The sequence below is a fragment of the Pogoniulus pusillus genome, unplaced genomic scaffold, assembly GCF_015220805.1.
Source record: "Pogoniulus pusillus isolate bPogPus1 unplaced genomic scaffold, bPogPus1.pri scaffold_196_arrow_ctg1, whole genome shotgun sequence".
In the NCBI taxonomy this organism is placed as follows: domain Eukaryota; kingdom Metazoa; phylum Chordata; class Aves; order Piciformes; family Lybiidae; genus Pogoniulus; species Pogoniulus pusillus.
Window position 1 is genome coordinate 20674 of NW_026974625.1, and position 21296 is coordinate 41969.

The 21296-nt window shown below is 52.9% G+C and overlaps 1 protein-coding gene across 1 annotated transcript in view; it reads left to right on the top strand.

Annotated features, from left to right (window-relative positions):
• Positions 1-20631, top strand: part of LOC135174000 (netrin receptor DCC-like) — a 36133-nt gene extending 15502 nt beyond the window's left edge. Inside the window, exons 5-7 of the mRNA XM_064141240.1 lie at positions 3875-4016; positions 14572-14682; positions 20429-20631. Coding sequence (XP_063997310.1) covers positions 3875-4016; positions 14572-14682; positions 20429-20631 — 456 coding nt within the window. The remainder of the gene's footprint in view (positions 1-3874; positions 4017-14571; positions 14683-20428) is intronic.
• The last annotated feature ends 665 nt before the right edge of the window (positions 20632-21296 follow it).

The window sequence follows — 21296 nt, forward strand, 5'->3', positions numbered from 1 at the left end:
TAGCTGTTACTATGAGGTGTAGATGTTACTATGGGGTGTAGGTGTTACTATGAGGTGTAGATGTTACTATGGGGTGTGTAGCTGTTACTATGGGGTGTAGGAGTTACTATGGGGTGTAGCTGTTACTATGGGGTGTGTAGCTGTTACTATGGGGTGTGTAGGTGTTACTATGGGGTGTAGCTGTTACTATGGGGTGTAGCTGTTACTATGGGGTGTGTAGCTGTTACTATGAGGTGTAGATGTTACTATGGGGTGTAGGTGTTACTATGAGGTGTAGCTATTCCAAGAGTGTGTAACTATTCCTACTTGGAGTAGCCATTGTTGCTCTGAGTATCTGTTACTACTTCGAGTAGCCATTACTACTATGTGTAGCCATTCCTACTTTGAGTACCCATTCCTACTCTGAGTAGCCACTACTACTCTGTGTAGTCATTGCTACTGTGTGTAACCATTCCTGCTTTCAGCATTCATTCCTACTCTAGAGCATCTGTTACTACTTGGAGTAGCCATTACTACTATGTGTAGCCATTACTACTATGTGTAGCCATTACTACTATGTGTAACCATTCCTCCTTTGAGTACCCATTCCTATTGTGTGTACCTACTCCTACTCTTAGTAGCCATTCCTACTGTGTGTAACCACTCCAAATGTGTCTACTCATTCCTACTCTGAGTAGCCATTCCTACTTTGAGTAGCCATTGCTACCCTGAGTAGCCATTCCAACAGTGTGTACCCATTCCTACTCTTAGTAGTCATTCCTACTGTGAGTAGAGGTGGAGTAGAGGTGGAGAAGGTGGAGAAGGAGGTGGAGAAGCTCTGAGGAGCACCAAGTGAGGCCTCACCAGGGTGGAGTAGAGGTGGAGTAGAGGTGGAGTAGGAGGTGGAGGAGCTCTTAGGAGCACCAAGTGAGGCCTCACCAGGGTGGAGTAGAGGTGGAGTAGTGGCAGAGTAGGAGGTGGAGAAGCTCTGAGGAGCACCAAGTGAGGCCTCACCAGGGTGGAGTAGAGGCGGAGTAGGAGGTGGAGGAGCTCTGAGGAGCACCAAGTGAAGCCTCACCAGGGTGGAGTAGAGGTGGAGTAGAGGCAGAGTAGGAGGTGGAGAAGCTCTGAGGAGCACCAAGTGAGGCCTCACCAGGGTGGAGTAGAGGTGGAGTAGGAGGTGGAGAAGCTCTGAGGAGCACCAAGTGAGGCCTCACCAGGGTGGAGTAGAGGTGGAGTAGGAGGTGGAGGACCTCTGAGGAGCACCAAGTGAGGCCTCACCAGGGAGGAGTAGAGGTGGAGTAGGAGGTGGAGGAGCTCTGAGGAGCACAAAGTGAGGCCTCACCAAGGTGGAGTAGAGGTGGAGTAGAGGTGGAGAAGGAGGTGGAGGAGCTCTGAGGAGCACCAAGTGAGGCCTCACCAGGGTGGAGTAGAGGTGGAGTAGAGGTAGAGTAGGAGGTGGAGGAGCTCTGAGGAGCACCAAGTGAGGCCTCACCAGGGAGGAGTAGAGGTGGAGTAGGAGGTGGAGGACCTCTGAGGAGCACCAAGTAAGGCCTCACCAGGGTGGAGTAGAGGTGGAGTAGGAGGTGGAGAAGCTCTGAGGAGCACCAAGTGAGGCCTCACCAGGGTGGAGTAGAGGTGGAGTAGAGGTAGAGTAGGAGGTGGAGGAGCTCTGAGGAGCACCAAGTGAGGCCTCACCAGGGTGGAGTAGAGGCAGAGTAGGAGGTGGAGGAGCTCTGAGGAGCACCAAGTGAAGCCTCACCAGGGTGGAGTAGAGGTGGAGTAGAGGTGGAGTAGAGGTGGAGAAGCTCTGAGGAGCACCAAGTGAGGCCTCACCAAGGTGGAGTAGAGGTGGAGTAGAGGCAGAGTAGGAGGTGGAGAAGCACTGAGGAGCACCAAGTGAAGCCTCACCAGGGTGGAGTAGAGGTGGAGTAGAGGCAGAGTAGGAGGTGGAGGAGCTCTGAGGAGCACCAAGTGAGGCCTCACCAGGGTGGAGTAGAGGTGGAGTAGAGGCAGAGTAGGAGGTGGAGGAGCTCTGAGGAGCACCAAGTGAGGCCTCACCAGGGTGGAGTAGAGGTGGAGTAGGAGGTGGAGAAGCTCTGAGGAGCACCAAGTGAGGCCTCACCAGGGTGGAGTAGAGGTGGAGTAGAGGTGGAGAAGCTCTGAGGAGCACCAAGTGAGGCCTCACCAGGGAGGAGTAGAGGCGGAGTAGGAGGTGGAGGAGCTCTGAGGAGCACCAAGTGAGGCCTCACCAAGGTGGAGTAGAGGTGGAGTAGAGGTAGAGTAGGAGGTGGAGAAGCTCTGAGGAGCACCAAGTGAGGCCTCACCAGGGAGGAGTAGAGGTGGAGTAGGAGGTGGAGAAGCTCTGAGGAGCACCAAGTGAGGCCTCACCAGGGTGGAGTAGAGGTGGAGTAGAGGTGGAGAAGGAGGTGGAGGAGCTCTGAGGAGCACCAAGTGAGGCCTCACCAGGGTGGAGTAGAGGGGGAGTAGGTGGAGAAGGAGGTGAAGGAGGTGGAGAAGGTGGAGTAGAGGTGGAGAGGGAGATGGAGAAGGTGGAGTAGAGGTGAAGTAGAGGTGGAGTAGAGGTGGAGAAGGAGGTGGAGAAGGTGGAGAAGGAGATGGAGAAGGTGGAGTAGAGGTGGAGAAGGTGGAGTAGAGGTGGAGTAGGTCCAGAAGCAGGTGGAGAAGGTGGAGTAGAGGTGGAGAAGGTCCAGAAGGAGGTGGAGAAGGTGGAGTAGAGGTGGAGAAGGAGGTGGAGAAGGTGGAGTAGAGCAGGAGTAGGTCCAGAAGGAGATGGAGAAGGTGGAGTAGAGGTGGAGAAGGTGGAGTAGAGGTGGAGTAGACCTGGAGTAGGTCCAGAAGCACCTAAAGAACCTCTGAGGACCCTCCAGAAGGTCCAAGCTGGAGAAGCAGCAACCTCCCTGAGACCTTCTCCACCACTTCCACCTCCTTCTCCACCTGGAGGAGGGTGAAGAAGATGCTGGAGTAGAGGTGGAGTAACTCCTAGGAGTAAACCTTGAGGACCTTCTCCTCTTTCTCCTTGTAGAGCAAGGAGGTGGAGAAGGTGGAGTAGAGGTGGAGAAGGTGGAGAAGGAGGTGGAGAAGGAGGTGGAGAAGGTGGAGTAGAGGTGGAGAAGGTGGAGTAGAGATGGAGATGGTGGAGTAGAGGTGGAGTAGAGGTGGAGTAGAGGTGGAGAAGGAGTGGAGAAGGTGGAGAAGGAGGTGGAGAAGGTGGAGTAGAGGTGGAGAAGGTGGAGTAGAGCTGGAGTAGGTCCAGAAGCAGGTGGAGAAAGTGGAGTAGAGGTGGAGAAGGTGCAGAAGGAGGTGGAGTAGAGGTGGAGAAGGTGGAGAAGGAGGTGGAGAAGGTGGAGTAGAGGTGGAGAAGGAGGAGAAGGAGGTGGAGTAGAGGGAGAAGGAGTGGAGAAGGTTCACAAGGAGGTGGAGAAGGTGGAGTAGAGGTGGAGTAGAGGTGGAGAAGGTCCAGAAGCAGGTGGAGAAGGTGGAGTAGAGGTGGAGAAGGTCCAGAAGGAGGTGGAGAAGGTGGAGTAGAGGTGGAGTAGAGGTGGAGAAGGTCCAGAAGGAGGTGGAGAAGGTGGAGTAGAGGTGGAGAAGGTGCAGAAGGAGGTGGAGAAGGTGGAGTAGAGATGGAGAAGGAGGTGGAGAAGGTGGAGTAGAGCAGGAGTAGGTCCAGAAGGAGATGGAGAAGGTGGAGTAGAGGTGGAGAAGGTGGAGTAGAGGTGGAGTAGGTCCAGAAGGAGGTGGAGAAGGTGGAGAAGGAGATGGAGAAGGTGGAGTAGAGGTGGAGAAGGACCAGAAGGAGGTGGAGAAGGTGGAGTAGAGGTGGAGTAACTCCTAGGAGTAAACCTTGAGGACCTTCTCCTCTTTCTCCTCGTAGAGCATCAAGGTCAGTTGGGTTCCACCACCTGAGGGGACCCAGAATGGCTTCATCATTGGCTACAAGATCAGCCACAGGAGGACCACCAGGAGTAGGGAGATGGAGACCTTGGAGCCCAACAACCTCTGGTACCTCTTCACGGGTAGGTGGTGATGGAGACTCCACTGAGGAGCTTGGAGGTCCTCTCGGAGCTTGGAGTAGCTCCAAGAGGTTCATTAAGCTTGGAGGAGCTCCAAGAGGTTGACTAAGCTTGGAGGAGCTGAAGGAGCTTGGAGTAGCTACAAGAGGTTGACTAAGCTTGGAGGAGCTCAAGGAGCTTGGAGTAGCTCAAGGAGCTTGGAGTAGCTCCAAGAGGTTGACCAAGCTTGGAGTAGCTGAAGGAGCTTGGAGGAGCTCAAGGAGCTTGGAGGAGCTCAAGGAGCTTGGAGGAGCTGAAGGAGCTTGGAGGAGCTGAAGGAGCTTGGAGGAGCTCAAGGAGCTTGGAGGAGGTGAAGGAGCTTGGAGGAGCTCAAGGAGCTTGGAGTAGCTGAAGGAGCTTGGAGTAGCTCAAGGAGCTTGGAGTAGCTCCAAGAGGTTGACCAAGCTTGGAGTAGCTCAAGGAGCTTGGAGGAGCTGAAGGAGCTTGGAGTAGCTCAAGGAGCTTGGAGGAGCTCCAAGAGGTTGACCAAGCTTGGAGGAGCTCAAGGAGCTTGGAGTAGCTCAAGGAGCTTGGAGGAGCTCCAAGAGGTTGACCAAGCTTGGAGTAGCTCAAGGAGCTTGGAGTAGCTGAAGGAGCTTGGAGTAGCTCAAGGAGCTTGGAGTAGCTCCAAGAGGTTGACCAAGCTTGGAGGAGCTCAAGGAGCTTGGAGGAGCTGAAGGAGCTTGGAGTAGCTCAAGGAGCTTGGAGGAGCTCCAAGAGGTTGACCAAGCTTGGAGGAGCTCAAGGAGCTTGGAGTAGCTCAAGGAGCTTGGAGGAGCTCCAAGAGGTTGACCAAGCTTGGAGGAGCTCAAGGAGCTTGGAGTAGCTGAAGGAGCTTGGAGTAGCTCAAGGAGCTTGGAGTAGCTCCAAGAGGTTGACCAAGCTTGGAGTAGCTCAAGGAGCTTGGAGGAGCTCAAGGAGCTTGGAGGAGCTGAAGGAGCTTGGAGGAGCTCCAAGAGGTTGACCAAGCTTGGAGGAGCTCAAGGAGCTTGGAGTAGCTCCAAGAGGTTGACCAAGCTTGGAGGAGCTCAAGGAGCTTGGAGTAGCTGAAGGAGCTTGGAGTAGCTCAAGGAGCTTGGAGTAGCTCAAGGAGCTTGGAGGAGCTCCAAGAGGTTGACCAAGCTTGGAGGAGCTCAAGGAGCTTGGAGTAGCTGAAGGAGCTTGCAGGAGCTCAAGGAGCTTGGAGGAGCTCAAGGAGCTTGGAGGAGCTCAAGGAGCTTGGAGGAGCTGAAGGAGCTTGGAGGAGCTGAAGGAGCTTGGAGGAGCTCAAGGAGCTTGGAGGAGCTCCAAGAGGTTGACCAAGCTTGGAGTAGCTCAAGGAGCTTGGAGTAGCTGAAGGAGCTTGGAGTAGCTCAAGGAGCTTGGAGGAGCTCCAAGAGGTTGACTGAGCCTGGAGTAGCTCAAGGAGCTTGGAGGAGCTGAAGGAGCTTGGAGGAGCTGAAGGAGCTTGGAGGAGCTCCAAGAGGTTCACTAAGCTTGGAGGAGCTCAAGGAGCTTGGAGTAGCTACAAGAGGTTGACCAAGCTTGGAGGAGCTCAAGGAGCTTGGAGTAGCTACAAGAGGTTGACTGAGCTTGGAGTAGCTGAAGGAGCTTGGAGGAGCTGAAGGAGCTTGGAGGAGCTGAAGGAGCTTGGAGTAGCTCAAGGAGCTTGGAGGAGCTCAAGGAGCATGGAGGAGCTCCAAGAGGTTGACCAAGCTTGGAGGAGCTCAAGGAGCTTGGAGTAGCTCAAGGAGCTTGGAGGAGCTCAAGGAGCTTGGAGGAGCTCCAAGAGGTTGACCAAGCTTGGAGGAGATGAAGGAGCTTGGAGTAGCTCAAGGAGCTTGGAGGAGCTGAAGGAGCTTGGAGGAGCTGAAGGAGCTTGGAGGAGCTGAAGGAGCTTGGAGTAGCTCAAGGAGCTTGGAGGAGCTCAAGGAGCTTGGAGGAGCTCCAAGTGGTTGACCAAGCTTGGAGTAGCTCAAGGAGCTTAGAGGAGCTACAAGAGGTTGACTAAGCTTGCAGGAGCTGAAGGAGCTTGGAGTAGCTACAAGAGGTTGAGCAAGCTTGGAGGAGCTGAAGGAGCTTGGAGTAGCTGAAGGAGCCTGGAGGAGCTGAAGGAGCTTGGAGGAGCTGAAGGAGCTTGGAGGAGCTCAAGGAGCTTGGAGTAGCTCAAGGAGCTTGGAGGAGCTCCAAGAGGTTGACCAAGCTTGGAGGACCTGAAGGAGCTTGGAGTAGCTGAAGGAGCTTGGAGGAGCTGAAGGAGCTTGGAGTAGCTCAAGGAGCTTGGAGGAGCTGAAGGAGCTTGGAGGAGCTGAAGGAGCTTGGAGGAGCTCAAGGAGCTTGGAGGAGCTGAAGGAGCTTGGAGGAGCTCAAGGAGCTTGGAGGAGCTCCAAGAGGTTGACCAAGCTTGGAGTAGCTCAAGGAGCTTGGAGGAGCTGAAGGAGCTTGGAGTAGTTGAAGGAGCTTGGAGGAGCTGAAGGAGCTTGGAGTAGCTCAAGGAGCTTGGAGTAGCTCAAGGAGCTTGGAGGAGCTGAAGCAGCTTGGAGGAGCTCAAGGAGGTTGAAGGAGCTCCAAGAGGTTGACCAAGCTTGGAGTAGCTGAAGGAGCTTGGAGGAGCTGAAGGAGCTTGGAGTAGCTCAAGGAGCTTGGAGGAGCTGAAGGAGCTTGGAGGAGCTGAAGGAGCTTGGAGTAGCTCAAGGAGCTTGGAGGAGCTGAAGGAGCTTGGAGGAGCTGAAGGAGCTTGGAGTAGCTCAAGGAGCTTGGAGGAGCTGAAGGAGCTTGGAGGAGCTGAAGGAGCTTGGAGGAGCTGAAGGAGCTTGGAGGAGCTCAAGGAGCTTGGAGGAGCTGAAGGAGCTTGGAGGAGCTCAAGGAGCTTGGAGGAGCTCCAAGAGGTTGACCAAGCTTGGAGTAGCTCAAGGAGCTTGGAGGAGCTGAAGGACCTTGGAGTAGTTGAAGGAGCTTGGAGGAGCTGAAGGAGCTTGGAGTAGCTCAAGGAGCTTGGAGTAGCTCAAGGAGCTTGGAGGAGCTGAAGCAGCTTGGAGGAGCTCAAGGAGGTTGAAGGAGCTCCAAGAGGTTCACTAAGCTTGGAGGAGCTCAAGGAGCTTGGAGGAGCTCCAAGAGGTTGACCAAGCTTGGAGGACCTGAAGGAGCTTGGAGTAGCTCAAGGAGCTTGGAGTAGCTCAAGGAGGTTGAAGGAGCTCCAAGAGGTTGACCAAGCTTGGAGGAGCTGAAGGAGCTTGGAGGAGCTGAAGGAGCTTGGAGTAGCTCAAGGAGCTTGGAGGAGCTCCAAGAGGTTGACCAAAGTTGGAGTAGCTCAAGGAGATTGGAGGAGCTGAAGGAGTTTGGAGTAGGTGAAGGAGCTTGGAGTAGGTCAAGGAGCTTGGAGGAGCTCCAAGAGGTTGACTAAGCTTGGAGGAGCTGAAGGAGCTTGGAGTAGCTCAAGGAGGTTGAAGGAGCTCCAAGAGGTTCACTAAGCTTGGAGTAGCTCAAGGAGCTTGGAGGAGCTGAAGGAGCTTGGAGTAGCTCAAGGAGCTTGGAGTAGCTACAAGAGGTTGACCAAGCTTGGAGTAGGTCAAGGAGCTTGGAGGAGCTCCAAGAGGTTGACCCAGCTTGGAGGAGCTGAAGGAGCTTGGAGTAGCTCAAGGAGCTTGGAGTAGTTCCAAGAGGTTGACTAAGCTTGGAGTAGCTCAAGGAGCTTGGAGGAGCTGAAGGAGCTTGGAGTAGCTCAAGGAGGTTGAAGGAGCTCCAAGAGGTTGACCAAGCTTGGAGGAGCTGAAGCAGCTTGGAGGAGCTCAAGGAGCTTGGAGTAGCTCAAGGAGCTTGGAGTAGCTCCAAGAGGTTGACTAAGCTTGGAGGAGCTGAAGGAGCTTGGAGTAGCTCAAGGAGCTTGGAGGAGCTGAAGGAGCTTGGAGGAGCTGAAGGAGCTTGGAGTAGCTCAAGGAGCTTGGAGTAGCTGAAGCAGCTTGGAGTAGCTCAAGGAGGTTGAAGGAGCTCCAAGAGGTTGACCAAGCTTGGAGTAGCTGAAGGAGCTTGGAGGAGCTGAAGGAGCTTGGAGTAGCTGAAGGAGCTTGGAGGAGCTCAAGGAGCTTGGAGGAGCTGAAGGAGCTTGGAGGAGCTCAAGGAGCTTGGAGGAGCTCCAAGAGGTTGACCAAGCTTGGAGTAGCTGAAGGAGCTTGGAGGAGCTGAAGGAGCTTGGAGGAGCTCAAGGAGCTTGGAGGAGCTCCAAGAGGTTGACCAAGCTTGGAGTAGCTGAAGGAGCTTGGAGTAGCTCAAGGAACTTGGAGGAGCTCCAAGAGGTTGACCAAGGTAGGAGTAGCTCAAGGAGCTTGGAGGAGCTGAAGGAGCTTGGAGGAGCTGAAGGAGCTTGGAGTAGCTGAAGGAGCTTGGAGGAGCTGAAGGAGCTTGGAGGAGCTCAAGGAGCTTGGAGGAGCTGAAGGAGCTTGGAGGAGCTCAAGGAGCTTGGAGGAGCTCCAAGAGGTTGACCAAGCTTGGAGTAGCTGAAGGAGCTTGGAGGAGCTCAAGGAGCTTGGAGGAGCTCAAGGAGCTTGGAGGAGCTCCAAGAGGTTGACCAAGCTTGGAGTAGCTGAAGGAGCTTGGAGTAGCTCAAGGAACTTGGAGGAGCTCCAAGAGGTTGACCAAGGTAGGAGTAGCTCAAGGAGCTTGGAGGAGCTGAAGGAGCTTGGAGGAGCTGAAGGAGCTTGGAGGAGCTCCAAGAGGTTGTCCAAGCTTGGAGGAGCTAAAGGAGCTTGGAGTAGCTCAAGGAGCTTGGAGTAGCTCAAGGAGCTTGGAGGAGCTACAAGAGGTTGACCAAGCTTGGAGTAGCTCAAGGAGCTTGGAGGAGCTCCAAGAGGTTGACCAAGCTTGGAGTAGCTGAAGGAGCTTGGAGGAGCTCAAGGAGCTTGGAGGAGCTCCAAGAGGTTGACCAAGCATGGAGGAGCTCAAGGAGCTTGGAGGAGCTCCAAGAGGTTGACTAAGCTTGGAGTAGCTCAAGGAGCTTGGAGTAGCTCAAGGAGCTTGGAGGAGCTGAAGGAGCTTGGAGGAGCTCAAGGAGCTTGGAGGAGCTCAAGGAGCTTGGAGTAGCTGAAGGAGCTTGGAGTAGTTCCAAGAGGTTGACTAAGCTTGGAGTAGCTCAAGGAGCTTGGAGGAGCTGAAGGAGCTTGGAGGAGCTGAAGGAGCTTGGAGGAGCTGAAGGAGCTTGGAGTAGCTCAAGGAGCTTGGAGGAGCTAAAGGAGCTTGGAGGAGCTCAAGGAGCTTGGAGGAGCTCCAAGAGGTTGACCAAGCTTGGAGGAGCTCAAGGAGCTTGGAGTAGCTCAAGGAGCTTGGAGGATCTGAAGGAGCTTGGAGTAGCTGAAGGAGCTTGGAGGAGCTCAAGGAGCTTGGAGGAGCTGAAGGAGCTTGGAGGAGCTCAAGGAGCATGGAGGAGCTGAAGGAGCTTGGAGTAGCTCAAGGAGCTTGGAGGAGCTCCAAGAGGTTGACCAAGCTTGGAGGAGCTCAAGGAGCTTGGAGTAGCTCAAGGAGCTTGGAGGAGCTCAAGGAGCATGGAGGAGCTCCAAGAGGTTGACCAAGCTTGGAGGAGCTGAAGGAGCTTGGAGTAGCTGAAGGAGCTTGGAGTAGCTGAAGGAGCTTGGAGGAGCTCCAAGAGATTGACTGAGCTTGGAGAAGCTCAAGGAGCTTGGAGTAGCTCAAGGAGCTTGGAGGAGCTCCAAGAGGTTGACCAAGCTTGGAGGAGCTCAAGGAGCTTGGAGTAGCTCAAGGAGCTTGGAGGAGCTCAAGGAGCATGGAGGAGCTCCAAGAGGTTGACCAAGCTTGGAGGAGCTGAAGGAGCTTGGAGTAGCTGAAGGAGCTTGGAGTAGCTGAAGGAGCTTGGAGGAGCTCCAAGAGATTGACTGAGCTTGGAGAAGCTCAAGGAGCTTGGAGGAGCTCCAAGAGGTTGACTGAGCTTGGAGTAGCTCAAGGAGCTTGGAGTAGCTCAAGGAGCTTGGAGTAGCTCAAGGAGCTTGGAGGAGCTGAAGGAGCTTGGAGGAGCTGAAGGAGCTTGGAGGAGCTCAAGGAGCTTGGAGGAGCTCAAGGAGCTTTTAGGAGCTGAAGGAGCTTGGAGGAGCTGAAGGAGCTTGGAGGAGCTGAAGGAGCTTGGAGGAGCTGAAGGAGCTTGGAGTAGCTACAAGAGGTTGACCAAGCTTGGAGGAGCTGAAGGGGCTTGGAGTAGCTCAAGGAGCTTGGAGGAGCTCAAGGAGCTTTTAGGAGCTGAAGGAGCTTGGAGGAGCTGAAGGAGCTTGGAGGAGCTGAAGGAGCTTGGAGGAGCTGAAGGAGCTTGGAGTAGCTACAAGAGGTTGACCAAGCTTGGAGGAGCTGAAGGAGCTTGGAGGAGCTCAAGGAGCTTGGAGTAGCTCCAAGAGGTTGACCAAGCTTGGAGGACCTGAAGGAGCTTGGAGGACCTGAAGGAGCTTTGAGGAGCTCAAGGAGCTTGGAGGAGGTGAAGGAGCTTGGAGGAGCTGAAGGAGCTTGGAGGAGCTCAAGGAGCATGGAGGAGCTCCAAGAGGTTGACCAAGCTTGGAGGAGCTCAAGGAGCTTGGAGGAGCTGAAGGAGCTTGGAGAAGCTGAAGGAGCTTGGAGTAGCTCAAGGAGCTTGGAGGAGCTGAAGGAGCTTGGAGGAGCTGAAGGAGCTTGGAGGAGCTCAAGGAGCATGGAGGAGCTCCAAGAGGTTGACCAAGCTTGGAGGAGCTCAAGGAGCTTGGAGGAGCTGAAGGAGCTTGGAGGAGCTGAAGGAGCTTGGAGGAGCTGAAGGAGCTTGGAGTAGCTCAAGGAGGTTGAAGGAGCTCCAAGAGGTTCACTAAGCTTGGAGGAGCTCAAGGAGCTTGGAGTAGCTACAAGAGGTTGACTAAGCTTGGAGTAGCTCAAGGAGCTTGGAGGAGCTGAAGGAGCTTGGAGTAGCTGAAGGAGCTTGGAGTAGCTCAAGGAGCTTGGAGGAGCTCAAGGAGCTTGGAGGAGCTCAAGGAGCTTGGAGGAGCTCAAGGAGCATGGAGGAGCTCCAAGAGGTTGACCAAGCTTGGAGGAGCTCAAGGAGCTTGGAGTAGCTCAAGGAGCTTGGAGGAGCTCCAAGAGGTTGACTAAGCATGGAGGAGCTCAAAGAGCTTGGAGTAGCTCAAGGAGCTTGGAGTAGATGAAGGAGCTTAGAGGAGCTCAAGGAGCTTGGAGGAGCTTCAAGAGGTTGACCAAGCTTGGAGGAGCTGAAGGAGCTTGGAGGAGCTGAAGGAGCTTGGAGGAGCTGCAGGAGCTTGGAGTAGCTACAAGAGGTTGACTAAGCTTGGAGGAGCTGAAGGAGCCTGGAGTAGCTCAAGGAGGTTGAAGGAGCTCCAAGAGGTTGACTAAGCTTGGAGTAGCTCAAGGAGCTTGGAGTAGCTACAAGAGGTTGACTAAGCTTAGAGTAGCTCAAGGAGCTTGGAGGAGCTGAAGGAGCTTGGAGGAGCTCAAGGAGCTTGGAGGAGCTGAAGGAGCTTGGAGGAGCTCAAGGAGCTTGGAGGAGCTCCAAGAGGTTGACCGAGCTTGGAGGAGCTGAAGGAGCTTGGAGGAGCTGAAGGAGCTTGGAGGAGCTCAAGGAGCTTGGAGGACCTCAAGGAGCTTGGAGGACCTGAAGGAGCTTGGAGTAGCTGAAGGAGCTTGGAGGAGCTCAAGGAGCTTGGAGTAGCTGAAGGAGCTTGGAGTAGCTCAAGGAGCTTGGAGTAGCTCAAGGAGCTTGGAGGAGCTGAAGGAGCTTGGAGGAGCTGAAGGAGCTTGGAGGAGCTGAAGGAGCTTGGAGGAGCTCAAGGAGCATGGAGGAGCTGAAGGAGCTTGGAGTAGCTGAAGGAGCTTGGAGGAAGTGAAGGAGCTTGGAGGAGGTGAAGGAGCTTGGAGTAGCTCAAGGAGCTTGGAGGAGCTGAAGGAGCTTGGAGGAGCTGAAGGAGCTTGGAGGAGCTCCAAGAGGTTGACTAAGCTTGGAGTAGCTCAAGGAGCTTAGAGGAGCTACAAGTGGTTGACTAAGCTTGCAGGAGCTGAAGGAGGTTGGAGTAGCTACAAGAGGTTGAGCAAGCTTGGAGGAGCTCAAGGAGCTTGGAGTAGCTGAAGGAGCTTGGAGGAGCTCAAGGAGCTTGGAGGAGCTCCAAGAGGTTGACCAAGCTTGGAGGAGCTGAAGGAGCTTGGAGTAGCTCAAGGAGCTTGGAGGAGCTGAAGGAGCTTGGAGTAGCTCAAGGAGCTTGGAGGTGCTCCAAGAGGTTGACCAAGCTTGGAGTAGCTGAAGGAGCTTGGAGTAGCTCAAGGAGCTTGGAGTAGCTCCAAGAGGTTGACTAAGCTTGGAGGAGCTGAAGGAGCTTGGAGTAGCTACAAGAGGTTGACTAAGCTTGGAGGAGCTCAAGGAGCTTGGAGTAGCTGAAGGAGCTTAGAGGAGCTCAAGGTGCTTGGAGGAGCTCAAGGAGCTTGGAGGAGCTCAAGGAGCTTGGAGTAGCTGAAGGAGCTTGGAGGAGCTCAAGGAGCTTGGAGTAGCTCAAGGAGCTTGGAGTAGCTCAAGGAGCTTGGAGTAGCTCAAGGAGCTTGGAGGAGCTGAAGGAGCTTGGAGGAGCTGAAGGAGCTTGGAGGAGCTGAAGGAGCTTGGAGGAGGTCAAGGAGCTTGGAGGAGCTCAAGGAGCTTGGAGGAGCTCCAAGAGGTTGACCAAGCTTGGAGTAGCTCAAGGAGCTTGGAGGAGCTGAAGGAGCTTGGAGTAGCTCAAGGAGCTTGGAGGAGCTCAAGGAGCTTGGAGGAGCTCCAAGAGGTTGACCAAGCTTGGAGTAGCTCAAGGAGCTTGGAGGAGCTGAAGGAGCTTGGAGGAGCTCCAAGAGGTTGACCAAGCTTGGAGTAGCTCAAGGAGCTTGGAGTAGCTACAAGAGGTTGACTAAGCTTGGAGTAGCTCAAGGAGATTGGAGGAGCTGAAGGAGCTTGGAGTAGCTGAAGGAGCTTGGAGGAGCTCAAGGAACTTGGAGGAGCTCCAAGAGGTTGACTGAGCTTGGAGTAGCTCAAGGATCTTGGAGGAGCTGAAGGAGCTTGGAGTAGCTGAAGGAGCTTGGAGGAGCTCCAAGAGGTTGACCAAGCTTGGAGTAGCTCAAGGAGCTTGGAGGACCCAACCCAACCCTACTCAACCCAACCCAACTCAACCCAAATCTACTCCAACTCTACTCCAACTCAACTCAACCCAACCCAACTCAACCCAACTCAACCCAACCCAACTCAACCCAACTCAACCCAACCCAACTCAACCCAACTCAACTCAACCCAACTCAACTCAACTCAACCCAACTCAACTCAACCCAACCCAACCCAGCCCAACTCAACCCAACTCAACCCAACTCAACCCAACCCAACTCAACTCAACCCAACTCAACCCAACTCAACTCAACCCAACCCAACCCAACCCAACTCTACTCCAACTTTACTCCAACTCAACTCAACCCAACCCAACCCAACCCAACTCCAACTCAACTCAACCCAACCCAACTCAACCCAACTCCAACTCAACCCAACCCAACTCAACCCAACCCAACCCAACTCAACCCAACCCAACCCAACTCCAACTCAACCCAACCCAACTCAACCCAACCCAACCCAACTCAACCCAACCCAACCCAACTCAACCCAACTCAACCCAACTCTACTCAACTCTACTCAAACTCTACTCCAACTCAACTCAACCCAACCCAACCCAACTCAACTCAACCCAACCCAACTCAACCCAACCCAACCCAACCCAACTCAACCCAACCCAACCCAACCCAACTCAACCCAACTCAACCCAACTCTACTCCAACTCTACTCCAACTCAACTCAACCCAACCCAACTCAACCCAACTCAACCCAACTCTACTCCAACTCTACTCCAACTCAACTCAACCCAACCCAACTCAACCCAACCCAACCCAATCCAACCCAACTCTACTCCAACTCTACTCCAACTCATCTCAACCCAACCCAACTCAACCCAACTCAACTCAACCCAACCCAACTCATCCCAGCCCTACTCAACCCAACTCTACTCCAACTCTACTCCAACTCAACTCAACTCAACCCAACTCAACCCAACCCAACTCAACTCAACTCAACCCAACCCAACCCAACTCAACCCAACTCAACCCAACTCTACTCCAACTCTACTCCAACTCAACTCAACCCAACCCAACCCAACCCAACTCAACCCAACTCAACCCAACTCAACCCAACCCAACTCTACTCCAACTTTACTCCACCTCAACCCAACCCAACTCAACCCAACCCAACCCAACTCAACCCAACTCAACCCAACTCAACCCAACTCAACTCAACCCAACCCAACCCAACTCAACCCAACTCCAACTCTACTCCAACTCAACTCAACCCAACCCAACTCAACCCAACCCAACCCAACTCCAACTCAACTCCAACACCTCCAAGCTCCTTCCTCCCCCTTGTAGCCCTCTTGCAACCTCTTCCAGGCCTCACTTCACTTCACTTCACCTCACTTCACTTCACTTCACTTCACTTCTCTTCTCCTCTCCCCCCCCCCAGGCCTGGAGAAGGGTACTCAGTACAGCTTCCAAGTGGCAGCCATGACAGTCAATGGGACAGGACCTTCCTCTGAGTGGTACACGGTGGAGACCCCCGAGAACGACCTGGATGGTAACTCCCTGGGGGCCTACAAAGTGAAGTGAAGTTACTCCTGGTAGTAACTGAGGTGTAGGTGTCGATCTGGAGCAATCTGGGCCTTGTAGAGTGAAGTGAAGTCAGTCCTGGTAGTAACTGAGGTGTAGATACCAATTAGGAGCAGCTGAATGCTCCAATCCTGCAAGTGAAGTTACTCCAGGTAGTAACTGATGTGTAGGCACCAATTAGGACCAACTTAATCCTCCAATCCTGCAAGTGAAGTTACTCCAGGTAGTAACTGAGGTGTAGGCATCGATCAGGACCAACCTGGTCCTTAAAGCTTGAAGTGAAGTCACTCCAGGTAGTAACTGAGGTGTAGGCATTGATCTGGAGCAATCTGGGCCTTGTAGAGTGAAGTGAAGTCACTCCTGGTAGTAACTGAGGTGTAGATACCAATTAGGAGCAGCTGAATGCTCCAATCCTGCAAGTGAAGTTACTCCAGGTAGTAACTGAGGTGTAGGCATCAATCAGGACCAAACTGGTCCTTAAAGCTTGAAGTGAAGTTACTCCAGGTAGTAACTGAGGTGTAGGCATTGATCTGGACCACTCTGGGCCTTGTAGAGTGAAGTGAAGTCACTCCTGGTAGTAACTGAGGTGTAGGCACCAATTAGGACCAACTTAATCCTCCTATCCTGCAAGTGAAGTTACTCCTGGTAGTAACTGAGGTGTAGGCATCAATCAGGACCAACCTGGTCCTTAAAGCTTGAAGTGAAGTCACTCCTGGTAGTAACTGAGGTGTAGACACCAATTAGGAGCAGCTGAATCCTCCAACCCTGCAAGTGAAGTCACTCCTGGTAGTAACTGAGGTGTAGACACCAATTAGGACCAACTTAATGCTCCTATCCTGCAAGTGAAGTTACTCCAGGTAGTAGCTGAGGTGTAGACACCAATCAGGAGCAACTTAATCCTCCAATCCTGCAAGTGAAGTTACTCCTGATAGTAACTGAGGTGTAGACACCAATCAGGAGCAACTTCATCCTCCAATCCTGGAAGTGAAGTCACTCCTGGTAGTAACTGAGGAGCAGACACCAATCAGGACCAACCTGGTCCTTAAAGCTTGAAGTGAAGTCACTCCAGATAGTAACTTAGGTGTAGACATCGATCTGGAGCAATCTGGGCCTTGTAGAGTGAAGTGAAGTCACTCCTGGTAGTAACTGAGGTGTAGACACCAATCAGGAGCAGCTTAATGCTCCAATCCTGCAAGTGAAGTTACTCCAGGTAGTAACTGAGGTGTAGACACCAATCAGGAGCAACTTAATGCTCCTATCCTGCAAGTGAAGTTACTCCAGGTAGTAACTGAGGTGTAGACACCAATCAGGAGCAACTGAATCCTCTAATCCTGCAAGTGAAGTTACTCCTGATAGTAACTTAGGTGTAGACACCAATTAGGAGCAGCTGAATCCTCTAATCCTGCAAGTGAAGTTACTCCTGATAGTAACTTAGGTGTAGACACCAATTAGGAGCAGCTGAATGCTCCAATCCTGCAAGTGAAGTTACTCCAGGTAGTAACTGAGGTGTAGACACCAATTAGGAACAGCTTAATCCTCTAATCCTGGAAGTGAAGTCACTCCTGATAGTAACTGAGGTGTAGGCATCAATCAGGACCAACCTGGTCCTTAAAGCTTGAAGTGAAGTCACTCCTGGTAGTAACTGAGGTGTAGACACCAATTAGGAGCAGCTGAATCCTCCAACCCTGCAAGTGAAGTCACTCCTGGTAGTAACTGAGGTGTAGACACCAATTAGGACCAACTTAATGCTCCTATCCTGCAAGTGAAGTTACTCCAGGTAGTAGCTGAGGTGTAGACACCAATCAGGAGCAACTTAATCCTCCAATCCTGGAAGTGAAGTCACTCCAGGTAGTAACTGAGGTGTAGGCATCGATCAGGACCAACCTGGTCCTTAAAGCTTGAAGTGAAGTCACTCCAGATAGTAACTGAGATGTAGACACCAATTAGGACCAACTTAATCCTCCTATCCTGCAAGTGAAGTTACTCCAGGTAGTAACTGAGGTGTAGGCATCAATCAGGACCAACCTGGTCCTTAAAGCTTGAAGTGAAGTCACTCCAGGTAGTAACTGAGGTGTAGGCATCGATCTGGACCAATCTGGGCCTTGTAGAGTGAAGTGAAGTCACTCCTGGTAGTAACTGAATTGTAGACACCAATCAGGAGCAGCTTAATGCTCCAATCCTGCAAGTGAAGTTACTCCAGGTAGTAACTGAGGTGTAGACACCAATCAGGAGCAACTTAATGCTCCTATCCTGCAAGTGAAGTTACTCCTGGTAGTAACTTAGGTGTAGACACCAATCAGGAGCAACTTAATCCTCTAATCCTGCAAGTGAAGTTACTCCAGGTAGTAACTTAGGTGTAGACACCAATCAGGAACAGCTTAATCCTCCAATCCTGGAAGTGAAGTCACTCCTGGTAGTAACTGAGGTGTAGACACTAATCAGGAGTAACTTAATCCTCCAATCCTGCAAGTGAAGTTACTCCAGGTAGTAAATGAGGTGTAGGCATTGATCTGGAGCAATCTGGGTCTTGTAGAGTGAAGTGAAGTCACTCCTGGTAGTAACTGAGGTGTAGACACCAATCAGGAGCAACTTAATCCTCCAATCCTGGAAGTGAAGTTACTCCTGATAGTAACTGAATTGTAGACACCAATCAGGAGCAGCTTAATGCTCCAATCCTGCAAGTGAAGTCACTCCTGATAGTAACTGAGGTGTAGACACCAATTAGGACCAACTTAATCCTCCAATCCTGGAAGTGAAGTCACTCCAGGTAGTAACTGAGGTGTAGGCATCGATCTGGACCAATCTGGGCCTTGTAGAGTGAAGTGAAGTCACTCCTGGTAGTAACTGAGGTGTAGACACCAATTAGGACCAACTTAATGCTCCTATCCTGCAAGTGAAGTTACTCCAGGTAGTAACTGAGGTGTAGGCATCAATCAGGACCAACCTGGTCCTTAAAGCTTGAAGTGAAGTCACTCCAGGTAGTAACTGAGGTGTAGGCATCGATCTGGAGCAATCTGGGCCTTGTAGAGTGAAGTGAAGTCACTCCTGGTAGTAACTGAGGTGTAGATACCAATCAGGAGCAACTTAATGCTCCTATCCTGCAAGTGAAGTTACTCCAGGTAGTAACTGAGGTGTAGGCATCGATCTGGACCAATCTGGGCCTTGTAGAGTGAAGTGAAGTCACTCCTGATAGTAACTGAGGTGTAGACACCAATTAGGAGCAGTTTAATCCTCTAATCCTGGAAGTGAAGTTACTCCAGGTAGTAACTGAGGTGTAGACACCAATCAGGAGCAACTTAATCCTCCAATCGTGGAAGTGAAGTTACTCCAGGTAGTAACTGAGGTGTAGACACCAATCAGGAGTAACTTCATCCTCCAATCCTGGAAGTGAAGTTACTCCTGATAGTAACTGAGGAGTAGACACCAATTAGGACCATCCTGGTCCTTAAAGCTTGAAGTGACTGAAGAAGTCTTCTTCTCTTCTTCTTCCCTCCTCCTCCTCCTCCTCTTCCTCCTCCTCCTCCTCCTCCACTTCCTCCTACTCCTCCTCCACTTCCTCCTCCTCTTCCTCTTCCTCTTCCTTTTCCTCCTCCTCCACCTCTCCTTCCCTTTACCTCCTCCTCCTTCCCTTCTCCTTCTCCTCCTCCTCCTCTCCTTCGCTTCTCCTTTACCTCCATCTCCTTTCCTTCCTTTCCTTCCTTTTCCTCCTCCTCTTCCTCTTCCTCTTCCTCCTCATCCTCTTCCTCTTCTTCCTCCTCCTCCACCTCTCCTTCCCTTCACCTCCTCCTTCCCTCCTCCTCCTTACTTTCACTTCTCTTTTACCTCCATCTCCTTTCCTTCCTTTCCTTCCTTTTCCTTCTCCTCTTCCTCCTCCTCTTCCTCTTCCTCTTCTTCCTTTCCCTCCTCCTCCTCCACCTCTCCTTCCCTTCTCCTCCTCCTTCCCTTCCCTTCTCCTTCTCCTCCTCTCCTTCGCTTCTCCTTTTCCCTCCTCCTCTCCTCTTCCTTTTCCTCCTCCTCTTCCTCCTCCTCCTCTTCCTCCTCCTCTTCCTCTTCCTCTTCCTCTTCCTCTTCCTCTTCTTTTTCCTCCTCCTCCTCCTCCTCCTCCTCCTCCTCCTCCTCCTCCTCCTCCTCCTCCTCCTCTCCTTCCCTTTACCTCCTCCTCCTTCCCTTCTCCTTCTCCTCCTCCTCTCCTTCGCTTCTCCTTTTCCCTCCTCCCCTCCTTCCTTTTCCCTCCTCATCTCCTCTTCCTCTTCCTCCTCCTCTTCCTCTTCCTCTTCCTCTTCCTTTTCCTCCTCCTCCACCTCTCCTTCCCTTCTCCTTCCCTTTACATCCTCCTCCCCTTCTCCTCCTCCTCCTCTCCTTCGCTTCTCTTTTTCCCTCCTCCTCTCCTCCTCCTCCTCTTCCACTTCCTCCTCCTCCTCCTCTTCCTCTTCCTCCTCTTCCTTTTCCTCCACCTTCTCCTCCTCTCCTTCCCTTTACCTCCTCCTCCTTCCCTTCTCCTCCTCCTCCTTACTTTCGCTTCTCTTTTACCTCCATCTCCTTTCCTTCCTTTCCTTCCTTTTCCTCCTCCTCTTCCTCTTCCTCTTCCTTTTCCTCCTCCTCCACCTCTCCTTCCCTTCTCCTTCCCTTTACCTCTTCCTTCCCTTCTCCTTCTCCTCCTCTCCTTCACTCCTCCTTTTCCCTCCTCCGCTCCTTCCTTTTCCCTCCTCCTCTTCCTCTTCCTCCTCCTCCTCCTCCTCTTCCTCTTCCTCTTCCTTTTCCTCCACCTTCTCCTCTTCTCCTTCCCTTTACCTCCTCCTCCTTCCCTTCTCCTCCTCCTCCTCCTTCCCTTCTCCTCCTCTCCTTCGCTTCTCCTTTTCCCTCCTCCTCTCCTCTTCCTCCTCCTCTACCTCTTCCTCTTCTGCTTCCTCTTCTTCCTCTTCCTCTTCTTCCTCTTCCTTTTCCTCCTCCTCCACCTCTCCTTCCCTTCTCCTTCCCTTTACCTTCTCCTTCCCTCCTCCTCCTTACTTTCGCTTCTCCTTCACCTCCTTTTCCTTTCCTTCCTTTCCTTCCTTTTCCTCCTCCTCTTCCTCTTCCTCCTCCTCTTCCTCTTCCACTTCCTCTTCCTCCTCCTCTTCCTCTTCCTCTTCCTTTTCCTCCTCCTCCACCTCTCCTTCCCTTCTCCTTCCCTTTACCTCTTCCTTCCCTTCTCCTCCTCCTCCTCTCCTTCGCTTCTTTTCCCTCCTCCTCTCCTTCCTTTTCCCTCCTCCTCTTCCTCTTCCTCTTCCTCCTCCTCCTCCTCCTCCTCCTCCTCTTCCTCTTCCTCTTCCTCTTCCTCTTCCTCTTCCTCTTCCTCTTCTTCCTCCTCCTCCACCTCTCCTTCCCTTTACCTCCTCCTTCCCTTTACCTCCTCCTTCCCTTCTCCTCCTCATTCCCTTCTCCTTCGCATCCTCTCCTCCGCTCCTTCCTTTTCCCTCCTCCTCTCCCTCTTCCTCCACTTCCACTTCCTCCTCCTCCTCCTCTTCCTCTTCCTCTTCCTCTTCCTCTTCCTCTTCCTCTTCCTCTTCTTCCTCCTCCTCCACCTCTCCTTCCCTTTACCTTCTCCTCCTTCCCTCCTCCTCCTTACTTTCACTTCTCCTTTTCCCTCCTCCGCTCCTTCCTTTTCCCTCCTCCTCTCCCTCTCCCTCCACTTCCACTTCCACTTCCACTTCCTCTTCCTCTTCCTCCCCCTCCAGAATCCCAAGTCCCAGACCAACCCAGCTCCCTCCACGTTCGTCCTCTCAGCAGCAGCATCCTCATGAGTTGGACTCCACCCCTCAAGCCCAACGTCGCTGTCCGAGGTTACCTCATCGGCTACGGCGTGGGCAGTCCTTACTCCCACACGGTCAGGGTGGACTCTAAGCAGCGTTACTACACCATAGAGCACTTGGGTGAGTAGTTTACACCTGGTAGTAAGTCCTCAAGGGGTGGGGGGAAAGGTTGGAGGGGGTGGAAGGGAGGGAAGAGGTGAGGGGGGGAAGTTGTCGCAGCTCGACGTTGCTAAAGGTTTGCTCTGAGGGGGAAGAGGTTTGGGGCTGAGGTGAGCAACTTACTCCTGCTCGTAGCTACTAAAGGTTTCCTCCTCCTCCTCCCCTTCTTCTCCTTCTCTCCTTTCCTTCTCCTCCTCCTCTCCTTTCCTTCTCCTCCTCTCCTTTCCTTCTCCTCCTCCTACTCTTCCTACTACTCCTCCTCCTCTCCTTCCCTTCTCCTCCTCTTCTCCTCCCTCCCTTCTCCTCCTCACCCTCTACTCCTCCTCCTCCTCACCCTCTACTCCTTCCCTTCTCCTTCACTACTCCTTCTCTTCTCCTCCTCCTCTCTTTCCCTTCTCCTTCCTTTCTCCTCCTTCTCCCCCTCTCCTCCTTCTCCTCCTCCTCCTCTCTTTCCCTTCTCCTCCTCCTCCTCTCCTTCCCTTCTCCTCCTCCTCCTACTCCTCCTCTACTCCTCCTCCTCCTCCCCCTCTCCTTCCTTTCTCCTCCTCTTCTTCATCCCTACTCCTCCTCCTCCCCCTCTACTCCTCCTCCTCCTCCTCCTCCTCCTCCTCCTCCTCCTCCTCCTCCTCCTCCT